At 41.5% G+C, this 27,382-nt stretch overlaps 1 protein-coding gene across 2 annotated transcripts in view; it reads right to left on the bottom strand.

Annotated features, from left to right (window-relative positions):
• Positions 1-27,382, bottom strand: part of Ice1 (interactor of little elongation complex ELL subunit 1) — a 48,356-nt gene that overhangs the window by 17,640 nt on the left and 3,334 nt on the right. The window contains exons 2-12 of one of the 2 annotated variants that reach the window (XM_042695222.1): positions 20,231-20,289; positions 19,173-19,207; positions 17,001-17,019; positions 15,801-15,912; positions 13,599-13,675; positions 12,775-12,812; positions 10,208-10,290; positions 9,961-10,000; positions 9,823-9,879; positions 4,097-4,183; positions 203-603 (exon numbers count right to left, since the gene is read on the bottom strand). In XM_042695222.1, the coding sequence (XP_042551156.1) occupies positions 203-603; positions 4,097-4,183; positions 9,823-9,879; positions 9,961-10,000; positions 10,208-10,290; positions 12,775-12,812; positions 13,599-13,675; positions 15,801-15,912; positions 17,001-17,019; positions 19,173-19,207; positions 20,231-20,289 (1,008 nt within the window). Of the gene's footprint in view, positions 1-202; positions 604-2,715; positions 3,185-4,096; positions 4,184-9,822; positions 9,880-9,960; positions 10,001-10,207; positions 10,291-12,774; positions 12,813-13,598; positions 13,676-15,800; positions 15,913-17,000; positions 17,020-19,172; positions 19,208-20,230; positions 20,290-27,382 lie in introns of those variants that run through there. The other variant, XM_042695223.1, reaches the window with a different exon arrangement.

Genomic DNA, 27,382 nt, shown 5'->3' on the forward strand with positions numbered 1-27,382 from the left:
ATAAAAATGCAAACACAAAACAAAACAAAAAGACATACTATACGTGCTGACCAGTGCGCACTAGATGTTTTTTTAACTTCTTACATTGTGGTCTAGTAAGATTGGCTGAGATGAATAACTGCCTCGGTCCACTATATTCCCTCGGAGGACCACAGATGGAAGACAGACACCTAATGAACTTAAATTCAGAGGACTGACTCACAGGTGCCAGCAAGGAAGGCAAGGGGCGCAGGTGGTTTGTGGAGGACGTCAGAGGAGGAGAGGGCACTGGAGACACAAGAGGAAGAGGAAGTCTGAAGAAGTCAATTGCAGCTTGAAGATCTTCATCAAACAATGGAGCATGGGCAGAAGCGCCAGCCCTGTCCTCTTCATCAGGACTCCGCATTAACACCTCGTTAGGAGCACGGCCAGGACCAAGCCCAGCTCCAAAGGGCCTCTGCTTTGCCACACTTTCACAGGGAGCGAAGCTTTCTTCCACCTCCATGGACAGTTCTGCCTGGCACGTTTGCACACCCGAGGCCCTGGAGGGACTCCCTTGTGATGGAGACGGTGTGTCATCCTCCCTAGATGTTGTGAAGCTACTGTCATCCTGGCCATGTTTTTCTGGGGCAGGAGAACGGAGATACATAGATATTAAATACTCATCATATCAAGAAAACTTTTTTTTTTTAAAAGAAACATACTAACAATTCAAAGTGCTTGCAATATTTGGTCCTAATCAGCTGAAATGTTTTTTGAAAAGGCAATTGATCCGTTTCTAAAACTATCCCATAGCGTCACAGAAGTTGACTGACGACAAGGGCAGACGGGCTGACGAGACCACATTCCTCACCACGCAGTGGGTAAGGGCCTTGCCAACTCATTCAGGCTCTACATGGAATTTTCCGTTCAACAGGAAAATGTGACAGGGAATCCATTCTGTGCACACAAGCTGAGATACTACCTTCTCTCTCAAGTCACCCAGTATCTCGCCTGTCCGTGATCATTTCTGCACAACAGTGAGCCCATCACATGATAAGGCAACACAAAGGTTACTAGAGAAGCTTTTTAGGAATCTGACTTTGGTAATGATTATCTGCAAAGATTTGTGGGTCCCTGCAAATCTTCATGAATCTCTGCTTACATTGTAAAGTGTTTTAAGAGTATTTTATAGAACAACAGAGCTCTCTGGAAACATGGGGTTATAAGGCTAATATTCATGGAATATTAAAAGAAGATTCAATTTAAGACAGAAAACATCTTGCAGTGCCAAACATGAGCACTCCACACAGAATGGAGTGTACCAAGGGGCATAGGATCTACCCTTAAGATGACCACCATCACCAACCAAACATGGAGAGAACTGAACTGTAAGGTACAGAATAATTATCTGAGCAACAACATTGATATACACAAATAGATAAAAGAACAAATAATGATTGGAGGACCAACAACATTTCCTTATGTAAGAATTCTAGTAAATAAATGAAGAAAAAAATGACACGTATAAAAATCACTACTGGACAAATACTCGAGCAGCAATCGTGGCAGTAAGATCCACTTAGGAATTCTTGATTCGGTGGTGGCAGTCTAATAATGCACATCCACACTCCTGCAGCTCAGTGCCCTGAGCACAGGGAGACACTCCCACTGAGGTCCGGCATGCCAAAACCATCAGCTTTCTATAAAGTACACACTACGAGGTCAGAGACATGAACAGTGACGAAAGCAAACTGTCAGCCACTGAGCAGGAAATGAAAGCAAGATGATTCCAGGCTACGACTGGACTCCCGAAGGGGAGAGGACTTGAGTGGGAAAACCTGTGCAAATCACAAGAGCTCTAGAGTTCAGTTCACAAGATTATACCAAATACTCCAGCTTTGATCTCTGGTAATGGAAAATCCGAGTTGAGATGGTAAAGGGATTCTCTACACTGATCTGTAACTCTTCTGATATGATCACAACATTTAGAAAAACATATGCATGTGTGTGTGAGTGCGCGTGCGCGTGTGTGTACTTTTAGAAGCACTGGGGCTGAATTCAGGGCCTTGTTCTTACTGATTTGCTGTTCCGCTACATTCCCAGTCCTTGCGTTTCTGATTATTCTGTAGATAGATTCTAGAAACTTCTCTACTATGCCAGCCACAAGCTGTGATTCTCTGGTTTTCAGCCTTCTGAGTAGTTACGATTACAAGTGATCCACCAGTGCATGGAGGAAAAAATAATATATTTTAAGATATAAGAAGACTCTAAACTTGCCATGTTTTTCCTTCTACCTTGGGAAAGATAACAGAATAGACATATCCTTAAAAGGGTGTTTTTAAATGAAAACATCAGATTATTAAATGAAGAAACTCACTTCACTAACATATTAAAAGTGTAAAGTGTATCAAATATGATTACTTATTAGTACAGAAGGCTGAAAAGAATCCCTAGGCAGCCCCGGCCTAACTAGATATGTTTTAAACTCCAGAGACTAACTTAGGACTTGCAGCTTTCACCTGTCTGCTGTCAAGATTATTATTCAGAAAGCGAATTGAGAGAAATTGATTCAAAAGAGCCACACGGAGAGAGCCTCTGTACATCAGCAAGTTCTGAATCCAGTAAAAAGAATCGGCAACTTGCCCATTACCATTCTGGACAAAACTGTCTACAGAAACCTAGGAGGAGAGTCAGATGCACATTTGTATCACTTAGCTCTATTAATCAGAACTTAAGAAATAAAATAATAAAAACCTGATTACAATCACTTTAATCTTCCACAAGTCAGCTACTTTCTTCCCTTTTTTAGGAAGGGCTATTACTTATTTCCAAATCTGAAATCCTGAGTAGATTGAGAACATGGCAGAATGTCTCCAGGACATCTTTCTGCAAATAAAGAGTTGAGAGGAACTCATAAATGGTCAGAAATAAGCTTTCTAGTGGATCAATCTCATGAAATGATTTAAAAACACAGTGCACCCTTCCATCTTGTACATATACCTGCCAGACACACCTGGTCGTTGCCCAGATTTTCCGAATGTTCTTTGATGAAAGATACTAAAAATTAAAAGTTAAATGTATCTTCTGGTAGTCAATCATAATCAAGGGAAGAAACTGTGTATAAACAAGAGCACTCATTCATTTATTTCAGTCTTTCATTGTTAAGATTCATGGAATATTAAAAAACCAAAAGCAGCCCGGCACTGGTGGCTCACCTCTGTAATTCTAGCTACTCAGGAGGCTGAGATCTGAGGATCACGGTTCAAAGCCAGCCCGGGCAGGAAAGTCCGTGAGACTCTTATCTCCAATAAAACCACTAGAAAACCGGAAGTGGCGCTGTGGCTCAAGCGGTAGAGCGCTAGCCTTGAGCTGAAGAGCTGAGGGACAGCGCCCAAGTCCAGAGTTCAAGCCCCACGACTGACCAAAAAAAAAACAACAAAAACCCAAAAGCACAGGGGGTAAGGGTGGTACTGGGGTTGAACTCACAGGGCTTGCTCCTACTAGGTCAGTGGTCTACTTCTTGAGCTATTTTTTAACCCTTTTACTGGTTAGTTTTGAAACAAGGTCTCACTTTCTGTCCAGGCTGTGTAGACCACAATCCTCCCATTAACATGAACACTTTCTGCCATGGCTACAATTCCAATTATGCGTTCACATGTTCAACTGTATTTTGCTTCCATTACCTCCCTTCTTTTTTTTAAATTAAGTACTGCAGTTTACACTCAGGGCCTCAAGTTTGCTAGACAGGCATTCTACCACTTGATCACTTCTGCTAGTCTTATTTTATGGATTAATTTTTAGGTAAACAACTGTTTGCCCAGGTCAGCTGGACTGGGATCCTATTTGTGCTTCCTCATGGAGGTGGGATAATAGGTGTTTGCCACTGTGCCTGGCCACTGGTTGAGACAGAGTCTCACAGTCTTTTGAGCCAGGACTAGCCCCAGACTGTGATCTCTCAATCCCTGCCTCCGGTACCTAGCCTTTTCTCTTGAAATACCCGTCTTGCAATTTTTCTCCCCCTGGCTATGCTGGCACCACTACCTTCTCAATGTCCCACATGGCTGGGACTTCAGGACTGAACCTTTGCACCTGGCTTGTGAACTTCCCCATTTCTGTGTAAGTAAGCCCATCTCACCTGGAGTGTGCCTGCCGATGTCACCGGGGAGCCTGTGTGCTGTGTTCACACACAGCCAGAGTTCCTTCAGGAGCAGTTTTACTTTTCCTGTGAAAGAGCAACATATTAACATCATGCCAACTGGGTGAACTCATCTGGGTCCAAATACATTCCTGTGAAACAGCATTAATAGGGACTCACCAAACTCAGTCATTGTGTACAAGTAGCTTATAACTGGTAGAAACATCTACAATGCTTTTGTTTAAAAAAAATCACTAAATATTGGTTTTCTTATATCTTGGAGGAGGTGGGTAGGCATAAGACTTGATCCAATCTACTTGTTGAAGATTCTGCATTGCACAAATAAATTCTTAGCCCATGCATTTCCTGCAGAGAGCTCTGAGACAGACAGAGACAGAGACAAGTCCGTGGTACAGCAATGTAAGAGTCTGGGGCTGCAGATACGCCACACGAACGGCAGAGAAGGGTCCCATGGATGGAAAGGCTACAGATCACGGCCATGCTGTAGGGAAACGGGTTGGGAAGAGGGGTCAGGGACTGTCGTAGCGACCCATGGATTCTGGGGAGCATGGGCCAGAACGTGTGTATGTAGGAGCAGGTGCGTAAGTATAGACACACACACACACACACGTGCGAAAACAAACAGAAGCACATGCTTTCATACATAAAACCTTTCAAATCTGTATCCATCTTCAAAGGTGTCTATTTTCCTAAAATAGGAAGAGCCACGATTCAAGCTGAAAGGTCACTAGAAGTACAACACGACTGCCCTAATGAAATTAGTCTAAGATTATAAGTCAAGCTTTTAAATTTAGTTAGTACACAAATTCCAAACATACCTTCAAAACCAGAAAATACTCATAAAAATATACATAACAACATCTTATGGTAAAGTATGCATAGAAAAGCAACCAAACTAATTAAAATTCAACTAAAAATAAATTAAGTATTAGGTAATTTCAGACCATGTCAAGGTTTAAAGTTCCTTAAGCTTAAGTTTCTAAATTTGAACATTTGTTGAAAGCAGCAAAAGTTTTCAGCCAGTTCAGAGACGAAAAGACTAATCTCTTACACCAAAATAATTATTCCCAGGAATCAATTACAGGTTTTGAGATAGTCTTACTTAAAATGGCAAACTAAGTCGCTCCAAAAGTGAAGTCCACAGAAAGGGGATAGGAAACACGGGGACACAGTTACTGAATGAGTCTAAGCAGCCTCTCCTGTTGCGCAGTCCACCTGGCATTTCTGTGTGTGAGGTTCCAAGACTTTGAATTCCAAAATTCCACGATTGAGCAGCTTATCTACATCGTGATTTAACCTACCCAAAGCTTCCAAACACTGTAATCCCTTTTGCTTAAATGACCTGACCAGGATCCCTGCTTATTATGTATACCCAAAGCAGCAAACAGGGAACCTTAAAAAAAAAGAAAAAAAGTTACTTTTCCATTCTCATGGAGACTAATAACCAGCCTTATGCCTTCTAAAAGACCACCCACTCGTTACATCTAGTCTGACGCCCCCACACCAAGCTATCCATCCCGGACACAGCAAACAAACAAACAAAAACAAACCCTGAATGGGTTCAGTACTTGGTTGTGAAGGTAAAACCTCAGTCAACCACTATCATACAACTTTTAACTTCTTTTAAAGCTTCCATTATCAACATTTAAGGCACTTATGATTACTTCGGGGCCTTTCCTCTCCACTGCACTATCAACTTCCATATCAATTACACATTTGTTTAGTGATGAAAGATGTATAACTATGGTATGAAAGCAAGAGGCCCAGCTGAGTTTTTTCCTCTTATTATTCTGAATCTCTATTCTCCTGATAAATCTTCACCAACTGTTTGCCCTTCTACTGGGATTTCCAGTGAGACTATCTTGTCACAGCTATGTTCAGGCAAGAGGGGCATCTAATACTGTGGGGAATACTGTGAGGAAATGTAATACTGTGTTCAGGTCTTCCTTTTGCACCTTCAGCACATTTTGGCTTTCCTCCTAGGGGCACTGCAAGCTGTCTGGGCCTTCTCCTAGAAACTTAATGCTCCAATAATCACTGGAGAATGGTCATGTCTGAAACGGCATGCGGTACACAGGCATGCACATAGGAAACACATGTGCTGTGGCACATCTGATGCTGTTTCCAGCGGAGTCTTTTGGGCGGAATGAATAATGGCGACTTGGCCTCTGACTTGGTATTTGCAGTGCCTAAGCATGCATTTACGCATAAAGGATGGCAGTAACTAAAACCGTCCCTGCCTTGTTTCTGAGAGCAAGCCCTCATCATTCTCAAGGTTACACTCTTTCATCTCATCACATCATTATTTCTTAGTTAGAAACAGGTGTTGAACTGAGACAAACAATACTCTTTGAATCAGTTCTCATGTTCCTGAGAATAATCACAATTCGTATTTTAAATGCAATTTAATCACTTTATATTTTAAATAGTTCATGCTTAGGTGTTATAACAGAGGGGTCTGAAAAAGGTAGCTGCACATCACTCTCATTTTCTGTAACATGACTTAGAACTTCTGCAGCTGTACCAGAGTGGCCCTCGTTTGGTTTTGCTGCGGTGTTGGGAGGCTAAGGAAACAGAATGAACACATTCCAAGTTTTCTTCTTAAGTTCTAAACCAGTAAACGAATACTGAAGAAAGGCTTCAGAACAATCCCCCATAAATCACATGATCTATTACAGCATCAGAACTTTATTCTTACAAAATTTTCTTCTGAGTTATTTTCTGTTCAAAATCCAACAACTATTCTGAGTCTATGTGGACATGTTCTAGATTAACAGCCTGTGTCATCTGAAGGTGGCGTTTGTAGGGTGGCTGGCGTGGGAATCTCTGGGAGTGCTCTGGGGCCACCAGGCTAGCACCACGGCTCAGCACTGCTGCCAGAGGACTGGAAAGATGCTGCACAGTCTCGCAGCTTTGCTTTCCTACCTCCCTCACTTAGGGAAGTAGAGAGGAGGGTTTTATTATTACCTCATCATATTTGAGATTTTTGTTGTACATTAGGCAAAAATTATAAGCATTTGAAAACATCTTAAAGATTTCATTTCTAAACACGTCCCAGGCAACTATGGATCCAGTTCTAGCTCTTATTTCTTCTAAAAACACTGGCATTCTTTGTGAAGAAATGGTCCATTTTCACCCTCGGATGATCAAGAGGTTTTGTTTGGCATGGTTTCATATGCTTCGTTCATGAATTGTAACTTTCAACCTCAACATTCTCTTTGAGATGACCTGTACTCTCTTCACCAACAAATGCTCATCTGAGATCAGAGGACATCATCCTCTAAAACCCAGAGCACAAATTTGGGAGGGACACAGATTGGGATGAAGAGAGAGAACGATACCCACCAAATTAATGTTGTAATCAATGGGATGACAGATACCAAAACCAAGTTGCCCTCACATTTTCCATATACCTTCTCTGTCCATGTAAAGGTGTGTCTGGGCTTGAAAATCACTAAGAGTGTGATGTGCCTTCCTGTTCTCACTTTACCACTGCTGGAATATCCTGACCTACTCTTCCCCAGTCCTGCTGCTTCACTTGGTTTTAGGTCATGTCACAGGTAAGTACAGAAGAAAAAGAACTTGTGGGACATACTCTCACCTTTTAATCAGTCATCTGGGAACTGCTGCTGTGCTGCCCTGCCCACACCTGCCCCTGACCCGGAAGTGCTAGTGTGCTGCCCTGCCCACACTGCCCCCTGACCCGGAAGTGCTGCTGTGCTGCCCTGCCCACATCTGCCCTGACCCGCAAGTGTTGCTGTGCTGCCCTGAAGACATCTGCCCCCTGACCCGGAAGTGCTGCTGTCCTGCCCTACATACCTGCCCCAAACTGGAAGTGCTGGTGTGCTGCCCTGCCCACATCTGCCCTGACCAGGAAGTGCTGGTGTGCTGCCCTGCCCACACCTGCCCCTGACCAGGAAGTGCTGGTGTGCTGCCCTGCCCACACCTGCCCCTGACCTGGAAGTGCTGGTGTGCTGCCCTGCCCACATCTGCCCCTGACCTGGAAGTGCTGGTGTGCTGCCCTGCACACATCTGTCCCTGACCTGGAAGTGCTGGTGTGCTGCCCTGCATACACCAGCTATCTGACCTGGGACCTTGCTTGGTGAGGGGTGCCACTTTCTTTGCACTACCTGATTTCTATCTTCCTCATTAATTTCCTCTACTGATGGCTCGCTTGGAACTATCCAGGAAAGCTGCTTACTTATTTGAAAGTTTCTCTATAGGTAGGCTGAGCTTGTATAATGATTTCCCTGCCTGAGTCTTCCCAGTGCTGGGATTATAGGTGGTCACCATCTTGTCATCTGGAGAGTGATTTGTTATTTGGGTCATTTTTCTTGGGATTTGAAAGGAAAGTCAACTCAATACTCCTCAGTGCCAAATTTGCTCATTTCTTTCAAAGTCAAGCAGTAACAGGAAAAAGCATTAAGGAGACAGTTTAGAGTTGAGAATTAAATGTGTCAGGTCTAGAGCTGACTTCATGTATTTATTTTCTTGAAAAAATCAAATATACAAGACAATATTCAAGCCATCATCATTCATTTCACTTGAGACACCAAGTTCATTGAAAACAAGAAAGGCAGAATATAAGGATAAAGAATAGCTACCTGGGGGAGGTAGAGGACCCTGCTTTAAACAGTGAGACCTAAAGCAATTCTGCTGCTCTTGTGAGAAAAGCTAAGCTAACTGTGGACTGCTATCTGGAAAGTGAAGTACTACCAAAGGTCCTCTTCCTCCAGGGACCGCAGATTGTCAGCCTCCCTTCCTACAGACACTAAAAAGATGGCTGTGGTACGACCATCAGTGTCAGTGGCACGACGATACCAGTGCCTCACCTCGAGGAGTGTGAACTAGCCAAAGTCCTAATCCAAGAAAAACACAAGCTTATTTTAATCTCAATTAAGAAAAACTATCTCTCTAAATTCAAGGAGGAAAAAAAGGGCAACTAACTTCTCAAGATATACTACATACTTGGGCCAAAAAACACTTAAGGGTTTTAATCGTATATGCTTGAAAAAAAGCACTGTCTTAGCTAGGTGAAAATATCATCATTTGCTAGTGAAGCATTTCAATTTTGTGCCCCTAAAAGAAATTCAAGTTCATAATTACCATTTCTAAAGTGGAAAGCAAAAAAAGCAAATGGCCAAGGGTCAAACAAGCACCAAATGAAGGCCACAGTCTCCCACTGTGATCCGTAAGGATCTCCAAGTACCCACACGGTCACTGTCATTCAATAACAGGAGAGTACTTACTTCCCTGGCTCCAAGATTTCTAGTTTATTTTTCTCAGACCTCCCTAGAACTTTTAAAATACACTGCAGGCCTTTGATTCTAGTTTTCCTGACTTTTAACATTGCTTATAAATTAGGCATTGAGGAAATTTGATTTAAATTAGTGTAATAAAATGTAACCTACAGAGACAATCTATTCTTATTGAAAGGTCTGAAAGTTATCTCTACTTTTCCTTTCCCAAACAAACTACGTTCTTTTGTGAACTCTTTAGTTCACTGTAATAATAATACAGTGAATTTCTGTGTTTGTGTGTGTATATAAAATAAAACGCACATGAAATTAGCACACAAAAGCATATACGACTTCATCTAACATGAAAGATCTATTGAACTCTGGCATTTTCACAGTCATGCGAAAGAGCAACACACAGACTCCAAAACCACTAAATGTAGCAAATAAAAGTTCAAATATACTCACTCTTATCTATGCTTCCATATGAATCACTTGAAATTTGTGTTCCAATATGTCTCAACCCTACAAACGTGGAGGAAAATAGTTTAAAAAACACTGCGGAATGAAACAGAAATGTTTAGTGAGCTTTGAAGGAATACTTACCCTTTTCATTTTTCTGTTTAGAAAACTCGTCAAGCCTTTCCTGTGGGAGAAGGAGGAAACAGAGGCTGAATGTTTAATTCTGGACAGCTGAGTACAGACATGGGCCCAAACACAAGCCAGGTGCACCTCAGCAGGTCGCCGGGACTGTGGCAATGAACAGCAGCCTGGCTCTGGCATTCACAACATAGAGCAACTCCAGGAGGACAGAGGACAGAATTTCACTGGTGGGCGCTGGTTTATGTAATACCTGGGTCTTCTTAAATTCCTTCTCCAGGATCTTCTTTTCAATTCTTAGTTGCTTGAAGTCTTGAGTTTGCTTGATAGCAGCCTCTGTATTTAAAAAGTGCATTAGGCAACAGGAAAATAAAGTGGTAACTTTACTACAGGGTTAATGGACTACTCAAAATCTATTCTACAAACTTCTCTCATTCCCTCCCCCCCACAGCTCAGTTCTGGGGCCTGAACCCAGGGCCTTGAACTTGCAAGACAGGCACTCTACCACTTCAGGCAAGCCTCCAGTCCCTTTTAGAAACTCTTGGCTATTTCTGAGATAAGGTCTCTTTATGCCTAGGCAACCTGGGTGCATTCTTCCTTCCTGTCCTTCCCTGTATTGCTAAGGACTGCAAGTATTTCACTAAAGTTAAATGTAGGAAAGCCTTTTGTTTTACATAAAACTGTGTATTAATTATGATATTGAGGGAGACCATATTTTTTTCCCCCAAACCAACCAAAGCAATTTCAATCCCTCCCACTCATAAGAAACCACATTTAAGGGGAAGATGGTGTTTCATCTCTGGGTTTTCTGAATTCAACAACCAGCAATAATCTCGGATGTTAGAATAGCAATCGGGTCCCAGGATTAGTTAGTTAGACCCAATCACACTAACTGGTAATCAGGAGACAACCTTCTTAATGCTACTGTAGCTATTGCTACCTATTCCTGGAATTCCCTGCCTCGTGCTTTGATTAGAGATGGACTCATTAAGTACTTTTATCGTCTGGATCATTAGCAAACTGTGTATTCCAATTGTGGTCCCAAGTGCCAGAGTGTGCACACTTCCAAGAATCTGATCCGTGCCAACTTCACATAGGGGTCTGTTCAGATACAAAGCTGGGGAAACGGAGACCCCAGTGCTGCAGTAACTCACTCCTCTAATGTGCAAGTATTTGTTGGACAACAATTATTAGGCCATATCATCTTCTGGGAAAAAATATGTTATGTGAAAAACAAAGGCTACATTTTGCTTCATAGAACAGCTCTTCTCCAAGGTGCACAGGCATTACGGGTTTCTAACAGTATTTCCTTAAAAACAAACCTGCACATACAAGCAGAAGGCAAGACCTAGAGCACTGGAATGTTGCTCTTTATGTCTTCTGTCCATGTCTGTGCAAGGATGATGTTGGAACATTTCTAGAGTTGCAGTCTAACATATATCTGACCCTAGATAAATGAGTGGCTGGGAATGCTTTCAGGAATGACCCCTCTGTAGAGCCTACCCCAACCACTCTGAAGCCCACGCTCCACACTACAGACGCCATGTCTGGAGCTGGGCACAATTAACGTGAGGCAGATGAGGTAACTGCTGAGGTCCACGGGAATTAAAGGAAGACGCATGCACAGTGGGAATGCCAACCCCACCTCCTGCTACTGGATGTTCTGTCCAGGTGCAACCACACCGTGACTGATGGCAAATAAAAAGCAAACAAAACAACTTTGAGTCTGTGAACTGAGGATGAGGTAGATTTCTGGGGTCCTTCTACACTCTGCCTACTTGTTGAGGCTAGAAGCCCCTAGCAAAAGGTTGTGAAGGGGGAGAAGATGGGATATCAGACAACTCCCAATAAAAAACAATCATAAAAAGTTCTCTACCGGTGTCTTTGACACTAAAAGTAGTCATTTTTTATACTAAAAATAATACTCTTTCTAGTATCATTTACTAAGAAAATATGAAGTTCTCAATATGATTCAATCCAAGTTAAACCATTTTCAATAATTCCTGCTTTTCCCCTCTGTGGTACTCACACTCACCAGGCAAGCACACTACTGCTCAGATCCTTTTTCACACTAATTATTTCATTATCTGTGTGTGCGTGCACACATGCGTGCTGGTACTCAGGGCTCTGGTTCTCACTCAGCTTTCTGCTAACAGCTGAAGTTCTACCACAGGAGCCACCGCTCCATCTCCAGTTTTGTGCTAGTTAACTGGATAGCAGAATCTCATGGATTTTCCTGCTGAGACCAGCTCCAAACCATGATCCTCAGCTCTCAGCCTCCTGTGTAGTTCACAGGCACAAAACACTACTGTCCAGCTTGCCCCAGTTCTATTTGAAATACGGTCTCAGTTCCTGCCCAGGCATGCTCCTGAACTATATTCCCCTTTTTTTTTCATTCCCCACAAAAGCTAAGACAACAGGAGTGTATCACTCTATCTTTTGATAAGATAGTCTCACAGTTATGCCCAGGCTGGCCTAGAACCCTGATCTTCCTGATCTCAACCTCCCAAGCAGAGTCACAGGCACGAGCCCCTGGTACTCAGATAATTACTGCTTTTTTAATAGCATAAGAATTGTCTGTTACTCTTCTGAGAACAATAACCTTTCTGAGACTATCTTCCATCTCCATGTACTGATCTGACAACAGAGAACAGAGGAATGTACATACCTGCTTCCTCACAGATTCTTGGATACAGTTGTGCAGGTCTGTATCATCAAAATCCACAAACTCAACCATTTGGGCAAGCTCTACAACCTTTGTCACCAAGGATTTGTATGGCCAAGGGTTTTCATTTACCCAGTAGGAATAGTGCTACTTACCTTCCAGCTTCTTCACTTTAGCTTCTAGCTTCTTCTTCCTAGTAATCAAGTGTTATAAGTTAAATGGCAAACAAAGCATAACAAAAACATGTACTATAATTCTTAATTCTAATTAGGAAGATTTGTATAACAAAATTTTAGTCACAATTGGCATCACATGTGACTGCCTAGCATTGCCATCAAGTCTTTGGAGAGCAGAATAAGCCAAGACAGAATGCTGTACAACACTGTGCCATTTTGAGGGCACAATTTCTAAAATGGCTTTAAAACATTCCTTCAGCATATGAAATGTGCACTATATGGATCTACCCCAGGCTTTGCCAGAAACACATCTGTGACAGCCCCACAAGCTCGGTCATCTGTTCAAGATGGATTTCTGAGCTCAGGGAAGTCAGGTAACTCACTAAGAAAGAACTGCATTACTGTCCCATTACCTCATAGTAAACTGTGTGTGTATAGCTTGAGGTCTGCCACATAAATAATGTGAACATGATATCAAATCTCAAAACAAGGAGAAGATGCTCTCCATAGCCCTTTCATTCCTGGTAACAAAGTTACCCATCCCACAGATGCGCTCTTGTAACAGATGACATCTGTTACATAGCAGCACACAGGAAGGGGCCCAGAACTGTGTTTTACATTCTTTAACATAGGTCTGACTCATGTCCTTGGGTGGAAATTAAAGGTGTAAGATTAGTTTAGGGTCACACAGTTCATTATGGTCAACAGAACTAAAGACAGAGAAAAAGAAGAAATACTATTGGTTATAGGTTATCTTGTTTCAAAAATGAAACTAGTTATATAGTAATTTAAAAATTACTTACTGGGCATCGCTTTTTAAGCATTCTTCTTTCACACGAGCATATTCCTGGTGAGAAGCCTGATATAACTTTAGAGAACTCTTAAAAAAAAAAATATTGTCCAAGTTAAAGTCACTGACCTTGATAAGCTGTTTTATTAGTATAAAATTAACTAAAGAAATACCTATTTGGCAAGAAACCAAAGTACAACTTACTGAACATTTTCATGAATGTAACCAGATTCGTGACAGATGAATCTAACATAATGTATAATATAACCAAACACAGCTATAAAACTTAAAACAATATACTATTTTAAGTCAATTTGAAACTGTCATTATAATTGGTATGAGTATCAAATAATTCACACTTTTACCATTACCAATTAAAATTCAATATAACCTGAAGAAAGAGCATAGAATTAGTGGTCAGAACTAACACTATGGAACTGGAAAATCATTAAGTGCAAATGTGTGGGTCCACAGCTGGATGGGCCCACAGGCTGGGAAAGCCCCTGCTGGTAAGCCTCAGAGGACAGCCGAGGTTACTCGTAGCACGCACTGGACTACTATCTAACCTCAACAATTTATCACCCACATGCGGTGTATGACATTTTGACAGGATGACTTATTCTTTCAAAGACGCTCTCACTGAGAGCCTAATTAGGGTTTATCATTGAATCACTGAAGTCTTCCTCAACGTTCACATTTTCTCTCTACTATTGCTAAAGAGCTTATATGAAGGACGGATAGAACTGAAAGTCATGATCATTTCAGTTCAACTTTTACTGCATAATCCAACAAACCAAGTCTGTCTATGATAATAAGAAAACAAGCCAGGTGCCGGTGGCTCATGCCTATAATCCCAGCTATTCAGGAGGCTGAGATGTGAGGATCACGGTTCAAAAACAGCATGGGCAAAGAAAGTCTATGAGACTCTTGTGTCCAATAAACTATGCAGAAAAAAGTCAGAAGCAGAGTTGTGGCTCAAGGGATAGAATGCTAGACTTGAGCACAAAGAGGCTCAGGGACAGCACCTAAGCCCTGAGGTTCAAGCTCTAGAACTGGCAAACAACTGTTTGGGTACACAAGACTTCAAACTGATAATAGCCAATGTGAGGAAGACCAGGAAGTCCAAATACTTTGTGGAAAGCCCAACAGAGCAGGCTGGGAGGCACGAGTTGGGCTAGGCAAGCTAAGTAAGTAACCTTTCTGTGCAAATCCTACCCCTACGATTTCACAGTTATCTAGGAAAGCAATGAACTCCCTTCGAAGAGTTCTATAAAACAGAGGTGAAGAATCGTTCTTCTGCTAAGGACTTTTGGATATTTACATCGTTCTTGGCCATATAAAGCTGCCAATATGGGCAGACGATCACAGCAGAAAACTTGTCTGTCCTATCAGTTATCAAGTGATTGTGCATGCTTTTCACAGGCCGTGGGACAAACGTTCCCAACCTGGACACAGAAGAAAGTCAGTCAAAACTGATACAGAAAAAGCAACTGCACAGCACGTTAACCTCTTTTCCAGGCACTAAATACTGGAAAGAAAAATAACCTTATTTATTACAGAATAAATTTATCAAAATTTTATAGGCAAAGTAGTGTCTTCACCCAATACCACCTATCGAAAAAAATCAATGAAAGGACATGACATGAACTTAACTTGAGCACTTACCTATAATAGCAAGGGATATGTTATTTAAAGACTCGTATTTTTGTGCTTTTCATGGACAATGAGAAACTATAAAGGATCAAATAAACTAATTGTTTAAAACATTGGTTCATGAATGAGGACAGTAGTTCCTCAAAGGACATTTGTAGTTAGGTTAGAGCAAAGACTCTGATGTTTCACTACCAGACCAGAATTACTGAAGGAATCAAATGCATTCTACACTGTCAAATACCATCACTCTCTACCTCTATTGTCTGGAGTTTTGTTTGGTATTTCCCATGTAAGGCAAGGAAAATGTGACAAAAGGCATAAAACATCACAGCTACTAATCCTCCCCCAAACTATGGTCCCAGTATTAGAGAGCTAATAATCACTGTCAAGCCAATTATCAACTCCTCCCAGGTTCCCTACACACAGTGATAGAGTTAGAGAGTTCTAATGAACACTTATCTCCTTTGTTAACATGTTAAAAGCCCCTGTGATTCAATTCCAGTGTGTGTGGAGTGACTCTCATTTACTGATAATAGACTCTTAAGAAAACGATGCCTGGTACCTTCTTCTCTTCTAGCTCTGCTTTCAATGACCCCAACTCTTCCTGGCATTTCTGCAGAGGAGAAATCTTCTGGAGCATCTGCTCCACTTGGTGATGCAAAGTACTGTTCTCTCTACAAATGGACAACACAGTATTAACACCCCTTATGTGAAAGTCCCCACAGTGAGTTATTAAAAATATACACTGGTATGCTGATGCCTCAAGGTTTGATGGCTCAAACCTTTAATCCTAGCTAGTTAGGGGGCCAAGATATAATTGCCAATCTAAGAAATTCTGCCAGAGCAAAAAAACCCCATGAGACTCTCATTTCTAATTAACCAACAAAAACAAAACAAAACAAAACAACCTAAGTAGAGCTATGGCTCAAGTGATAAAGTACCACCCTGTGTAACAAAACTAAGGATCAGCACCTACATCCTGGGTTCAAGCCCTACTTCTGGCACCAAAAACAAACAACAATAACAACAACAAAAAATACACACACACGCACGCACGCACGCACGCAATGTGAGATTAACAACTTGGAACAAAAAAGAATTAAAATTTTTTCTTTTGAAATTCATTCCTTCTACTTACATTAAAAAATTTCTTCATGATTTTAGTTCTTCTACATAATAGACTAAGCAAATCAAAAAGCATCCTGAAAACAAATACCATATCTCACCATGTGCTGGTGACACCCTGAAGACTGCTAATGACCTGGTAATGTCAACACTGAACTTCATCGCTTTATGATATAATTAGGATTCAGCCAGGTACAATTCTGCTTGGAGTATAACCACATTCTACCTTATTCTAAGTAATAAATGTAATCAGAGTATAAAACATTGCCAAAATCTGACTGGAACTTGTGGCTCAAGTGGCATAACATTTATCTGGCAAGCATGATAAAGTCTTGAGTTCAATCCCCACTATCATTAAATAAATAAATAAACATCAAACCTTTGATCCATGTAGATAATAGTAATGAGAGTAAAGCTTCGTTAAAGTAGCAATGCAATAACTACAAGTTATTGAGAAGTAAAACACAGGCTGTAATTTAAGCCCTAAGTAACAAATTCATTGGAATGGTATAACAAAAACAACATTGACGCTATGAAGATTTCATTAAAGCCCATTTAAACATTTGGCCTGACATGTCTACTTTTAACTAAGAACTCAAACAGGGGCATCATCCATTATGAAGATAAGGTCACTCACCTTCGAGCAAACTGCAGCTGTAAAACTTGTTAAAGAAAACTTGAAGAAATTTATCTCCTGATACTTGTTTGGAATAAAATTTGTTTTACTACTTTAATAATCTATGTTTATATTCATACAGGAAAGATCACAAAGGTCGACTCTATTTGAGATTCTATCTTGCCACCCGAAGTAAAGATATCTATTTGAACAAATAGAAGACTGGGTTAAAATTACACTATAAGACAAATCAATCTGCAGCTAGAAGACAGATGACTGATAGATCTCCCCAAAAACCTGAACTTCATTTCTCAAGCAGTACAAAAATAACACCTGTGCAAAGGGGTCATGCTCTTACAAAAAAGCATGTACACCTACACTTAATGAACATTAGAAAGGAAATACAAACAGAACATAGAATCTATATCAGCTATCATTTTATAATTTCTGCAATCTGGTAACCTTATTTTCCCATATCATGAGTCTCAAATATTCTAAAATACCTAAACATAATTCTTGTCTTTCATTTTTAAGCATTCAAATTTATATAACAGTAAAGAAAATCATGTTTATGAAAACATCCCCACAGCTTTCTATTTTACAATGTAAGCTCAAAGCTAAGAAGCACATTTTTGTTTTTCAGTAATTACTGTAGTTTTGCAGAATAAAAGTTCAATACTTCCTGCCCTTTAGAAAGGAGTAATAAATAAAATGGTTAGAATTATACAGAGTTGAAATAATGTTAATTGCCATAGTAAACTCACTGAAAAACCTATCCGTACTTCAGTAGCAAAGGAATCAAATCAGATGAGAAAGCCATACTGAACTGCAGCACGAGCACCACACTGTAGGCCACAGCACTGCATTTTGAGGTCTAACTAATACCTATGTGGGCCAATGCCAAAGCTATCTAAACAAATAAATATTTATATGCTGACACTAGCCCCATACATCAAATCACAGAACAAATTTCTATAATTCAAAACTAATATGAAGACTGTATCTGCTTAGAATTATTCTAATTTTCATTTTAGCATTTGGTAGAAAAAGACTACAAGAGTAAACCAACATTTTCCTTACTAGATTTGTGAATAATTAACTCAAAATGTTTACACCATTTTTCCCCAATGACATAATGAACACATGCTCTCCTAAAATTTGACCAGTCAATCAATTTTCCTGTTTAGTTATCTAAACGTAGTTGTAACATGCTGCATAATTTTACAACTGAAGCTATGAGTCCTGTAATAGCATGCATTTGTACTTAAATTACTGCTATTTTAACAAATAAAACATAAAATTAATAATGATTTCTATTTTTCAAATAACTCCAGATACTAAAAGTAAATCTGGGCAATGATATGATTTTATTATTCTGCCCATGCAAATTAGATATGGCATGATCACACTTAAGTAACTGGTGGTCACGTGTAAGTTCAGACATGCCAGAGGGACTGTTGGAGCAAGCTTCCAGTCACTGACAAGGAGACCAGGATTCCACTGTCAGGACAGTATGGAGACCACGCTGGATCTGCAGGAATCTCTACAGTCAAACAGAGATGTCTATTTTGATGGAGAGATTTCAAATCAAGGGTTACCACCAAAATATATGGGAGGATCATCTGTATGCACTTGAGTAACTATTTGCCTAGAGCTGACTTTCCTGCAGGCATTCTCCCAATGCTATGTCTCAAAGCCCAAACAGTATCTGGTAAGTATACAGGAACTGTCTTATCAACATAAAATCACATCATTTCTATAATTTTGGGCATATGCATTTGTTCTCTGCAAGTCACAGAAATAATTAAGTCAATTTCCCACACTTTAAGTGTCCTCACAGTATACACTGTGCATATTCAACACAAATACTCAGCAAGACCCAATGCAGCAACAACGATTCCTAGAGCTAAACACACATTGTGAGATGGCACACTCTCAGCACCAGTGAGACATGTTCTTAAAAAGCTCCTGAGATACAGTAAAGAAACAAAGGAGACTGTATGCTTTCCTCCTGTGAGGATTTATTAATCACAATGACTGGTTGTCTAATGTGAGAAGGTTCTTTACTTGGGCAGATAAACAGTAATAAATATGGCCTCTAAAAATGACGGACAGACAAGCTTCATAGCTCTTTTAATTATTATACATTTGCACACTCGCAAAATACAAAAGAAAAAGCCAGTGAAAGGATATCATCACACTTCTTCTGATATTCTGTTAACAAATTACTGTAACCAAGAAAAGAAGAATTAGGATACTTTGTTATACAGAGCATATACTATGTTAAAATCACGCTTCAAATATGTATCACAATCCTCAAAAGCAGTGAAATGACATTATGAGCTTCCAATGTAAAATCCCTTTCATCTATGTTGGTCAATCATGAGACTATTACCTAATTCCAATGATAAACAAATCTAACATTATAGCTGTAACATACTGTGAGCAAGTTTGGGGAGATAGCTTAAAGTTTCAGGCTGTATTCCTAGCTACTACTTGGAAGGCCAAGACTGGGGGACTGCAGTTCCAGGTCAGCCCAGGCATACATGTGGGAGGCTGAAATCAAGGGGGTTACCATTCCAGGCCAGCTTGGGCAGAAAGGTTCATGAGACTCCCATCTCAGTGGAAGAAGCTGGGCATGGTGGTGTGCACCTGTGATCTCAGCTACAATAGGAGTGAAAAATAAGAGGAACAAGGTCCTGCACAACCTTAGACAAGGAAGCAAGTGTGCACGGGGCACACGTCTGTCATCCTAGCTACTCAGGAGGCTGAGATCGGAGGATCTCAGCTCAAAGCCAGCCCAGGCAGTCCGAGAGACTCTTATCACCAATTAACCACCAGAAAACCGGAAGTGGCGCTGTGGCTCAAGTGGTAGAGCTCTCATCTTGAGCTGAAGAGCTGAGGGACAGCGCCCAGGCCCAGAGTTCAAGCCCTACAACTGATCAAAAAGAAAAAGGTGTAAAAAGGACGAAGACCTGTGGCTCAACAGAAGAGCACTTCCCAGGCAGCATGAGACCTGCAGTACAAACCCCATACTGCCAACAAAGAAAAAACCAACTTAGCAAAATTAACTTACTACTAACTCGAAACTAACAAAAGCACCAAAAAGTTCAGATGCTAATGCGACTCCACAGACACCACAGGAATTAAGTCCTCACAGCACCACCAGGCCCGTCCCAAATGCCCCAACCACCACCCAGTCAGTTGGCCAAGTTCACAATATTCTGCCAAACACACACACATATACTTACTCCGTATTGATTATTTTTTGTTTCAAGGTAATTAATGCTTCAACATATTCATTTAAATTCTGAAAGAAAAAAGCTTCAGTTAGTTGTGTTACTATCACAGGTAACTGTTTTGCTTAAGTTAACATTATGTGTTATAAACACCAAAATAAACCAACTTCTTTTTTGGGGGGGTAGGGGGGAGGGTCTGGTCGTGGGGCCTGAACTCTGGGCCTGGGTGCTGTCCCTCAGCTCTTCAGCTCAAGGCTAGCGCTCTACCACTTGAGCCACAACGCCACTTCCAGCTTTTTTCTTTTTGCTCATGTGGTACTAAGGAATCGAACCCAGGGCCTCATGCATGCAAGGCAAGCGCTCTACCACTGAGCCAACTTCCCAGCCCCATAAACTTCTTATTCATACTTTACATACACATATCTGTAGCCTATGGTCTCCTCCTCAGCCTCCACATGAAAATGCTAACACTCCTTTTACAGTAACAATAAAGATACTTCCATAATGAATGCTGTATCAGTAGTCAATATATAGTGACTAGAACATCACCATTAACCACCAGTCTTTACCCTGCACTGTTTCTGAAAGGATTGTGACTACCCCAAATGCCAGAGACTATTAAAAAGCAACAAAATAGTCAAAATTAAATAGCATAGGACCAGCTGGGTGCCAGTGGCTCCCACCTGTAATGCTATCCACTCAGGAGGCTGAGATCTGAGGATTGTGGTTTGAAGACAGCTACAGCAGGAAAGTCTGTGAGATTTTTTTTTTTTGGTCTGGTCGTGGGGCCTGAACTCTGGGCCTGGGTGCTGTCCCTCAGCTTTTCAGCTCAAGGCTAGCGCTCTACCACTTGAGCCACAGTGCCACTTCCGGCTTTTTTCTTTTTTACTTATGTGGTGCTGAGGAATCAAACCCAGGGCCTCATGCATGCAAGGCAAGTGCTCTACCACTGAGCCACCTTCCCAGGCCCAGTCTGTGAGATTCTTATCTTCAATTAACCACCAAAAAGCTGGAAGTGGAGCTGTGGTTCAAAGTGGTAAAGTACCAACCTTGAGCAAAAAAAGCTCAGGGACAGCACCAAGGCCCCAAGACAGGAAAAAAGAAAAAAAAAAAAAAAGAAAGAAAAAGCATGCGGCCAAGATTCACTTTATAAAAGGATATATAAAACCTTTAGGTGCCAACCACAAATTCAATGCTCAATTATTACTTTCAAATTTAAAAATGAAAACATTGTTATACTGTTCAAATGGTCCTAAGATTTAAAACCAATTTTTTTCTTTTAACGTAAGCCTTTAATGTATCCTTTTCTACCTGTATATATTTCAGTAATAATATTTTTAAATGCAGCTAATTAGCTTCTTCATATGTAATACAAATAATCATCCCTTTATACCATCCAGACTGCCCCGTATTCACTGAGAATCTCAAAAAGGTCTTTCTAGAAAAGCCAGCTGTTTTTTTTGTTTTGTTTTGTTTTTTGGGTCCGGTTGTGGGGCCTGAACTCTGGGCCTGGGTGCTGTCCCTCAGCTCTTCAGCTCAAGGCTAGCGCTCTACCACTTGAGCCACAGAGCCACTTCCGGCTTTTTTCCTTTTGCTTATGTGGTGCTGAGGAATCAAACCCAGGGCCTCAGGCATGCAAGGCACGCTCTACCACTGAGCCATCTTCCCAGCCCCAAGCCAGCTGTTTTGATGGTTTCACTTATGGTAGTCCACATTCAGTCAGTGGGACAGAAGCAGCAATACTGTGCACTTAAATGGTCCAGTAGTTACAACGGCATGTTCACGTACGACGGCGACGGCCATGCTCTGTAGTTTCACTGGCTTGTCAGTAAGAAAGATCAGGCATGGGCTACAGGCCAGAAAGCTGAGCGAGGCCCTCCTGGGCCCTCCCCGCCTACAGACAACCACTCTGTTCCCACCATCTTTCCAAGGGGTCACACTCCATTTGGCAGCTCTTGCCGAGGTACACTGAGTGCTGTCAGGCTCTCCTGCATAGGGATGACAGTCCCTCCACCCCCACAGAGGCAGGCCAGCCTCACCCGAAGCACCTGCGTTCCCACGTTCTGGTCAGGGGCATTTAAGAGGGTTTAACTAATGCTAACAAGGATCTTGAGAAATCTCAGTATTCACTGCTGCACATTCATATTTTTCTCGTAGTAAGAGCCTGTTAATGTATGTATCATGTGCTCAACTGATGTTTCCTCTTACAAGCTACAACATAGGGTGGGCAGTAGAGTCTCAAAGGTTACAAATCTGTATGTGCTGCCAACTGATCATTAACATAGACTCACATGCACACAGAAGTTCTAAAACACAGAGATGAATGACTTTTGTGTTAAGCCTTAGTTCCCTGAATCATATTTACAAGGTTCTCTCCCACCCCCAAAGGATAAAAGAATTCTTCTGCGTCATTTGAGCATTTTTAGGTCTTTCTTAAATATGTGTATCTCTAAGTCCACTAGAATTTATTCTTGGGTATACCATAATGAATACTCTAAAAATATAAATCAGAAAGGCAACAAATGAACTATTCAGTTGTATTACTGTATTTAGCATTCCACATTTAACCTAACGCATGCAAGATAAATCCTATGTAGATTACAGTAATAAAATTTAAATATTGTCAGGCCTTTATAATTTCAAGGTAAATACAGATTTCTTAAATTACACACCAAACCACAAACCACAAACATAATGTATTTTATAAGCAACATCAAAATTTTATATCTACCTGGGTACCAGTTATTCATGCCTGTAATCCTAGCTACTCAGGAGGCTGAGATTTGAGGATCTTTGAAAGCAGCCCAGGCATGAAATCCATGAAACTCTCATCTCTAATTAAACTACCAGAAAACCAGAAGTGGTTCTGTGACTCAAACTGGTAGAGCACTAGCCTTGAGCAAAAGAGCTCATACTCAGTGTGCAGACCCTGAGCTCAAGCCCCACGAACAACAAAAACAACAACAACAACAAATAATTATATCTACGTGGCACGGAACACTATACAATTGCTAACAAAAGCATGGCAGTCGAAACAGTCATTCATAAGAAGAACACACAAAGAATTCCTAACATATAGACAGATCATACTAATCAGTTATAAGAAATGAAGAATACAGACTGCAAATTCGGAAATGAAGAATCCAGAATGGACAACAGGCACATCAAAAGGTCTTCTACCCTCCTGGCATCAGGAAGTGTAAATTCCACTAACGAAGGTCCATGCCCCACCCACCGTACTACACTGCAATAAAGATTCACATCCCATCCACTACATTATCCATCTTTCATCTACTATACTGAACCAGAATAAAAACTCTGGTACTGATGTGAGGGAGAAAACCCCTGTACAAGAGCTGTAGTAACTGAAATCAAAATATATAAAATGCTGTTTACCTATTTTCAATCCTGAATTCTCTGTGTAAGTTTTCTACGACTCTGCTTCAGATAACTTGTTTCTACCCCTTCCACAAAACTACCTTTGTGCTGTTTCTATTACATTTCATTTCCCAATTTGTTTTTACTGCTATGCAGGGGTATTATATATCTTTATATATACTGCTTGTTAATTACACTAGGCTTGCTCATTGTATAAAAATGCCACTTATTAATAGATACAAGGAGCTAAACAGAGTATGTGCAACACAATTCTTACAACATTTAATAATTTATCTGCAGATTCCCTTAGAAGTTCCATGTGAATAGTTGTAACAGCCGCCCACAATGACGGCTTTATGGTTCATCTGTTAGTCCTGGTCTTCCTGAATGGAAAGAGCACTCAATGAATAGCAAGTGAGACTTCCTTGTCTTAAATTACAATTTGCTCTGTTCCATGTTTTTGGTTAATATTCCTTCAACATGTCATGAAACTTCTATACATAGTCTCCTAAAAAGATTTGGATATGCATAAGTAACAAATTTTCCTAAATTAATTTGTTTCTATTTAGTTTAAATGCGTTTTTCTTCCGCCTTTTATTTCATGAGTTGCAGTGTATTGTAACAAATTTTCTAATGGTAAAGCAGCTTTACATTCCTGGAATAAAAACAACTAAATGCTACATTAATTCTGTTTACATACCCTGCTAGATTTAGTCTCCCAATATCCTACTGAAGCGGTTTCTCCAATCTAGTTCAGAGGGAGCCTTTCTGTCTTTTTTTTTTGTACTATGTCCAGTATTTCTAATAATATACAAGGCTCATAAAATCAGATGCCTCTTCCTTATTCAAAAAGTCTAATGATAAAGTAAACCACAAATATATCTGTGATGAATAATAGTTTATTAGGTAGAGAACTGTTGGGTTACTATGTGCTCCTGGCTGAAGAACGTGCCCCCCACCCAAGACATACTGAAGTCCTGACCACTAGCGGCTCTCTGTTTTGACAGTGCACAGACTTTGCTTTATTCCCTAAACAATAAAGTACAGCAACTACTTACAGGTTATTTGTGTTGTGTCAGGTGCTAACTTATCTAGAGATGATTTAAAGAATAGAATAGTCTGTGTGCACATGATAAGCAAATATGCCTTACATTACTTTACGTGAGAGACTTGAACATCAAGATGTTGGTATCCAGGAGCAATTTGGGAACCAGTTTGCTATACAAATAGGAATATCTAGAGAGGCAGGAGGAGATTCGCAACCTGAGCACTGGTGATGCTCTGGGCTGGAAGGACAGCCGCTGAGGGCATCCCTGACCTCTGAGCACACTCCTGCTCGAGCATCGAAGTGTGTGAGCCCAGCAACGAGCATTCTGAGAGTACTCAACTGAGAAAGGCCAGCGTGCAAGGTAAACCACAGGCTGCCACTTCCAAACTCGAAAATCTGGACAGCTCCCTCCCCCTATTCGTTCCCTAGCTCCCAGTGCAATGTGGTTTATGGTGCATACCTGCTTCCTCTCTGCGATGCTACAGGACCAGTACAAGACCAGCCATGCTGAATCTCTGTGGAGTTTCCCTGCTGGACTCCGCTGGGAGACGCTGTAGCACATGCAGTGTGTGGGGTGTGTCTTCCCTCGGCTAGCTTGGTTGGTAGTCTTCCCCTGCAGTAAGCCACGCCCAGGACTTTTACCAGGCACTAATAACTGAGCCCCAGGGAATCACTGGGACTGGGTGTCACCCCTGGCCGCCAGCACAATGTGACGCCATAGCATCTCCAGGTCTCAGCAAAGGTCTCCTGAGGAATGCTAAGGCTGTACAGCATGAACTTTCACAAACATAAAAGGCAAAGATGAAGGGAGACTGAAGAGCCAAGACAAGGAAATGTGGTGTGTTCCTGACAGGAGTTGCAACCAGGAAGGAAAAGAGCCATTCTTGGTCCAGGCAGCAAATACAAACGATGCCGGCAAGGGTAGAGCTGCTCTACTGGTGCCAGCAGCAGCAGCAGCAGCAGCACGTAGGCAATCGCAGGCACTCAGTTCCAGGGTGAGGAAGCCCGTCCTGGACCTCTTCCTTTGTCCCTCGTCTGTAGTGAACTCTTCCTTCCCCTGGTCCTCTGTACAGCCTGCGGCCTCAGCCAACAGTACTCTCCCTCCTCCAGTGACCTGCAAAGTGCGCCCTTGCCCTCAGAGCTTGCTTCATGAAGCCCTGGGCAGGCCGCACTCATCCCACGCAGGGGCCCAAGGATGGGCTCCCTGGGGATCTCCTACCAAAACTGACTCCATTACACTTAACCTGAGGGTGCTTTTCCTCTCTGACTCCAACTAGAATGAGCTCTGTGCTGCTTCTGCTCAAGACTGTGCATCAGACCCCACGCCAGGAGCAAGTACATCATTGATTGGTAAATGAATTACAATTCTGTAAGCATTCCTTGCCACAGAACAATGTGTACATCAATATGAAGTGGACCCTGAGATGGGGCTCAAGCTGGTATGATTCCATTTTGAGCTTTGCCTTTGTTTTACGGATTTTAGACTCTATTTTTTAGGGTGGTGACTAAAAGCCTTTAAACAACGTTCAAACTAGAAAAACCACCTTAATCACAGGGCCACATCTTGGCTCCAACAGGCCTAGTTCCCAGAATGAAAAAAATGCACCTGGTCCCCCTCTCCTTCACAACCTAACTCACCCTTGATTGTTCAGTTAAAGACTGACCAAGAAAGTAGATAGGTTGTAATCTTGCTCAACTGGCAATACCACCCGCTTACTGTAAACCTGCTTTTTGCCCACCAAATTCGCATGCCAATTCAAACCAAAATGATAGGATAGTTTAACAACTAGTATAAGACAGACTGTAACTCCATTGGCCACCTGCGTGTGGCCTAACATGATTATGCAATCCTTTGTGTGTGGTTGGTCACCTGCGTGTGGCCAGGCTTGACCACATGGATTTTGCCTTTAAAAACCCTAGCTTGTGGGCCATCCAGGGTCACAGTATCAGCTCCCCAGCCTGTGCTGCGACCCTGGCCGGTCAGGGTAGGAACCTTCTCAATAAAGTTGCTTCTTTGTTAACAACTTTGTTGCGGTGGGCTCTGTCACTCTGGAGGACTTGGTGGGCTTGCCTGCCTGAGTAGGGGTCTTCCTACTACAAATAGGTCTGGGGGAAAATATATTTCAGGTTCCAAGCAGTGAAGCTTCAACTTCTATCTGTGGCCAATGTGAGCCAAGCACAAGGCTATCCAAATTATAAGCTCAATTTTGTCCCAGGTCGGTTAAACACGCAACTGACTAAATCTAATCTAGTTCAAGAGCGCAAGAGCTTCAAACTCTCATCTGGCTTCCTAAGAGTGTGGCTGATTTGCACTAAAGAGAAGTTGGCAAACCAGGGCTCTCAAAAGCAGAAAAAAGTGACCTGATAGGTGATCCACTTAAGACTTAATATGTATACAATCATCAGGCCACACTGGTTTACAGGACTGAAGAAGTGTGGCAACCCACGTGGACTTCGATGACGAAACACTGCCGCCCCGGAAAGTGTGCACAGGAGATGAGGAGATAGAGAAAACTACATTAGAAAGATATGCACAATAAACGCAAGCACTACGTTCAGATACAGTTCTGCAGGAAGCAAAATTCTCAGCAAAGCCGACTACTGAAACAATAAAAGAATAGACATGAAGGGAAGCTTTTCAGTGCAAGCAAATGAGGTCAATTCAGAAACTTAAGTCCTTAGAATGAAGTACCCCTGACACGGACGGCCCATCAATTTTTTGCCAGACCATTTCAGTT

Source organism: Dipodomys spectabilis, unplaced genomic scaffold, assembly GCF_019054845.1.
Source record: "Dipodomys spectabilis isolate Male_0828 unplaced genomic scaffold, ASM1905484v1 ptg000179l, whole genome shotgun sequence".
NCBI classification, from domain to species: domain Eukaryota; kingdom Metazoa; phylum Chordata; class Mammalia; order Rodentia; family Heteromyidae; genus Dipodomys; species Dipodomys spectabilis.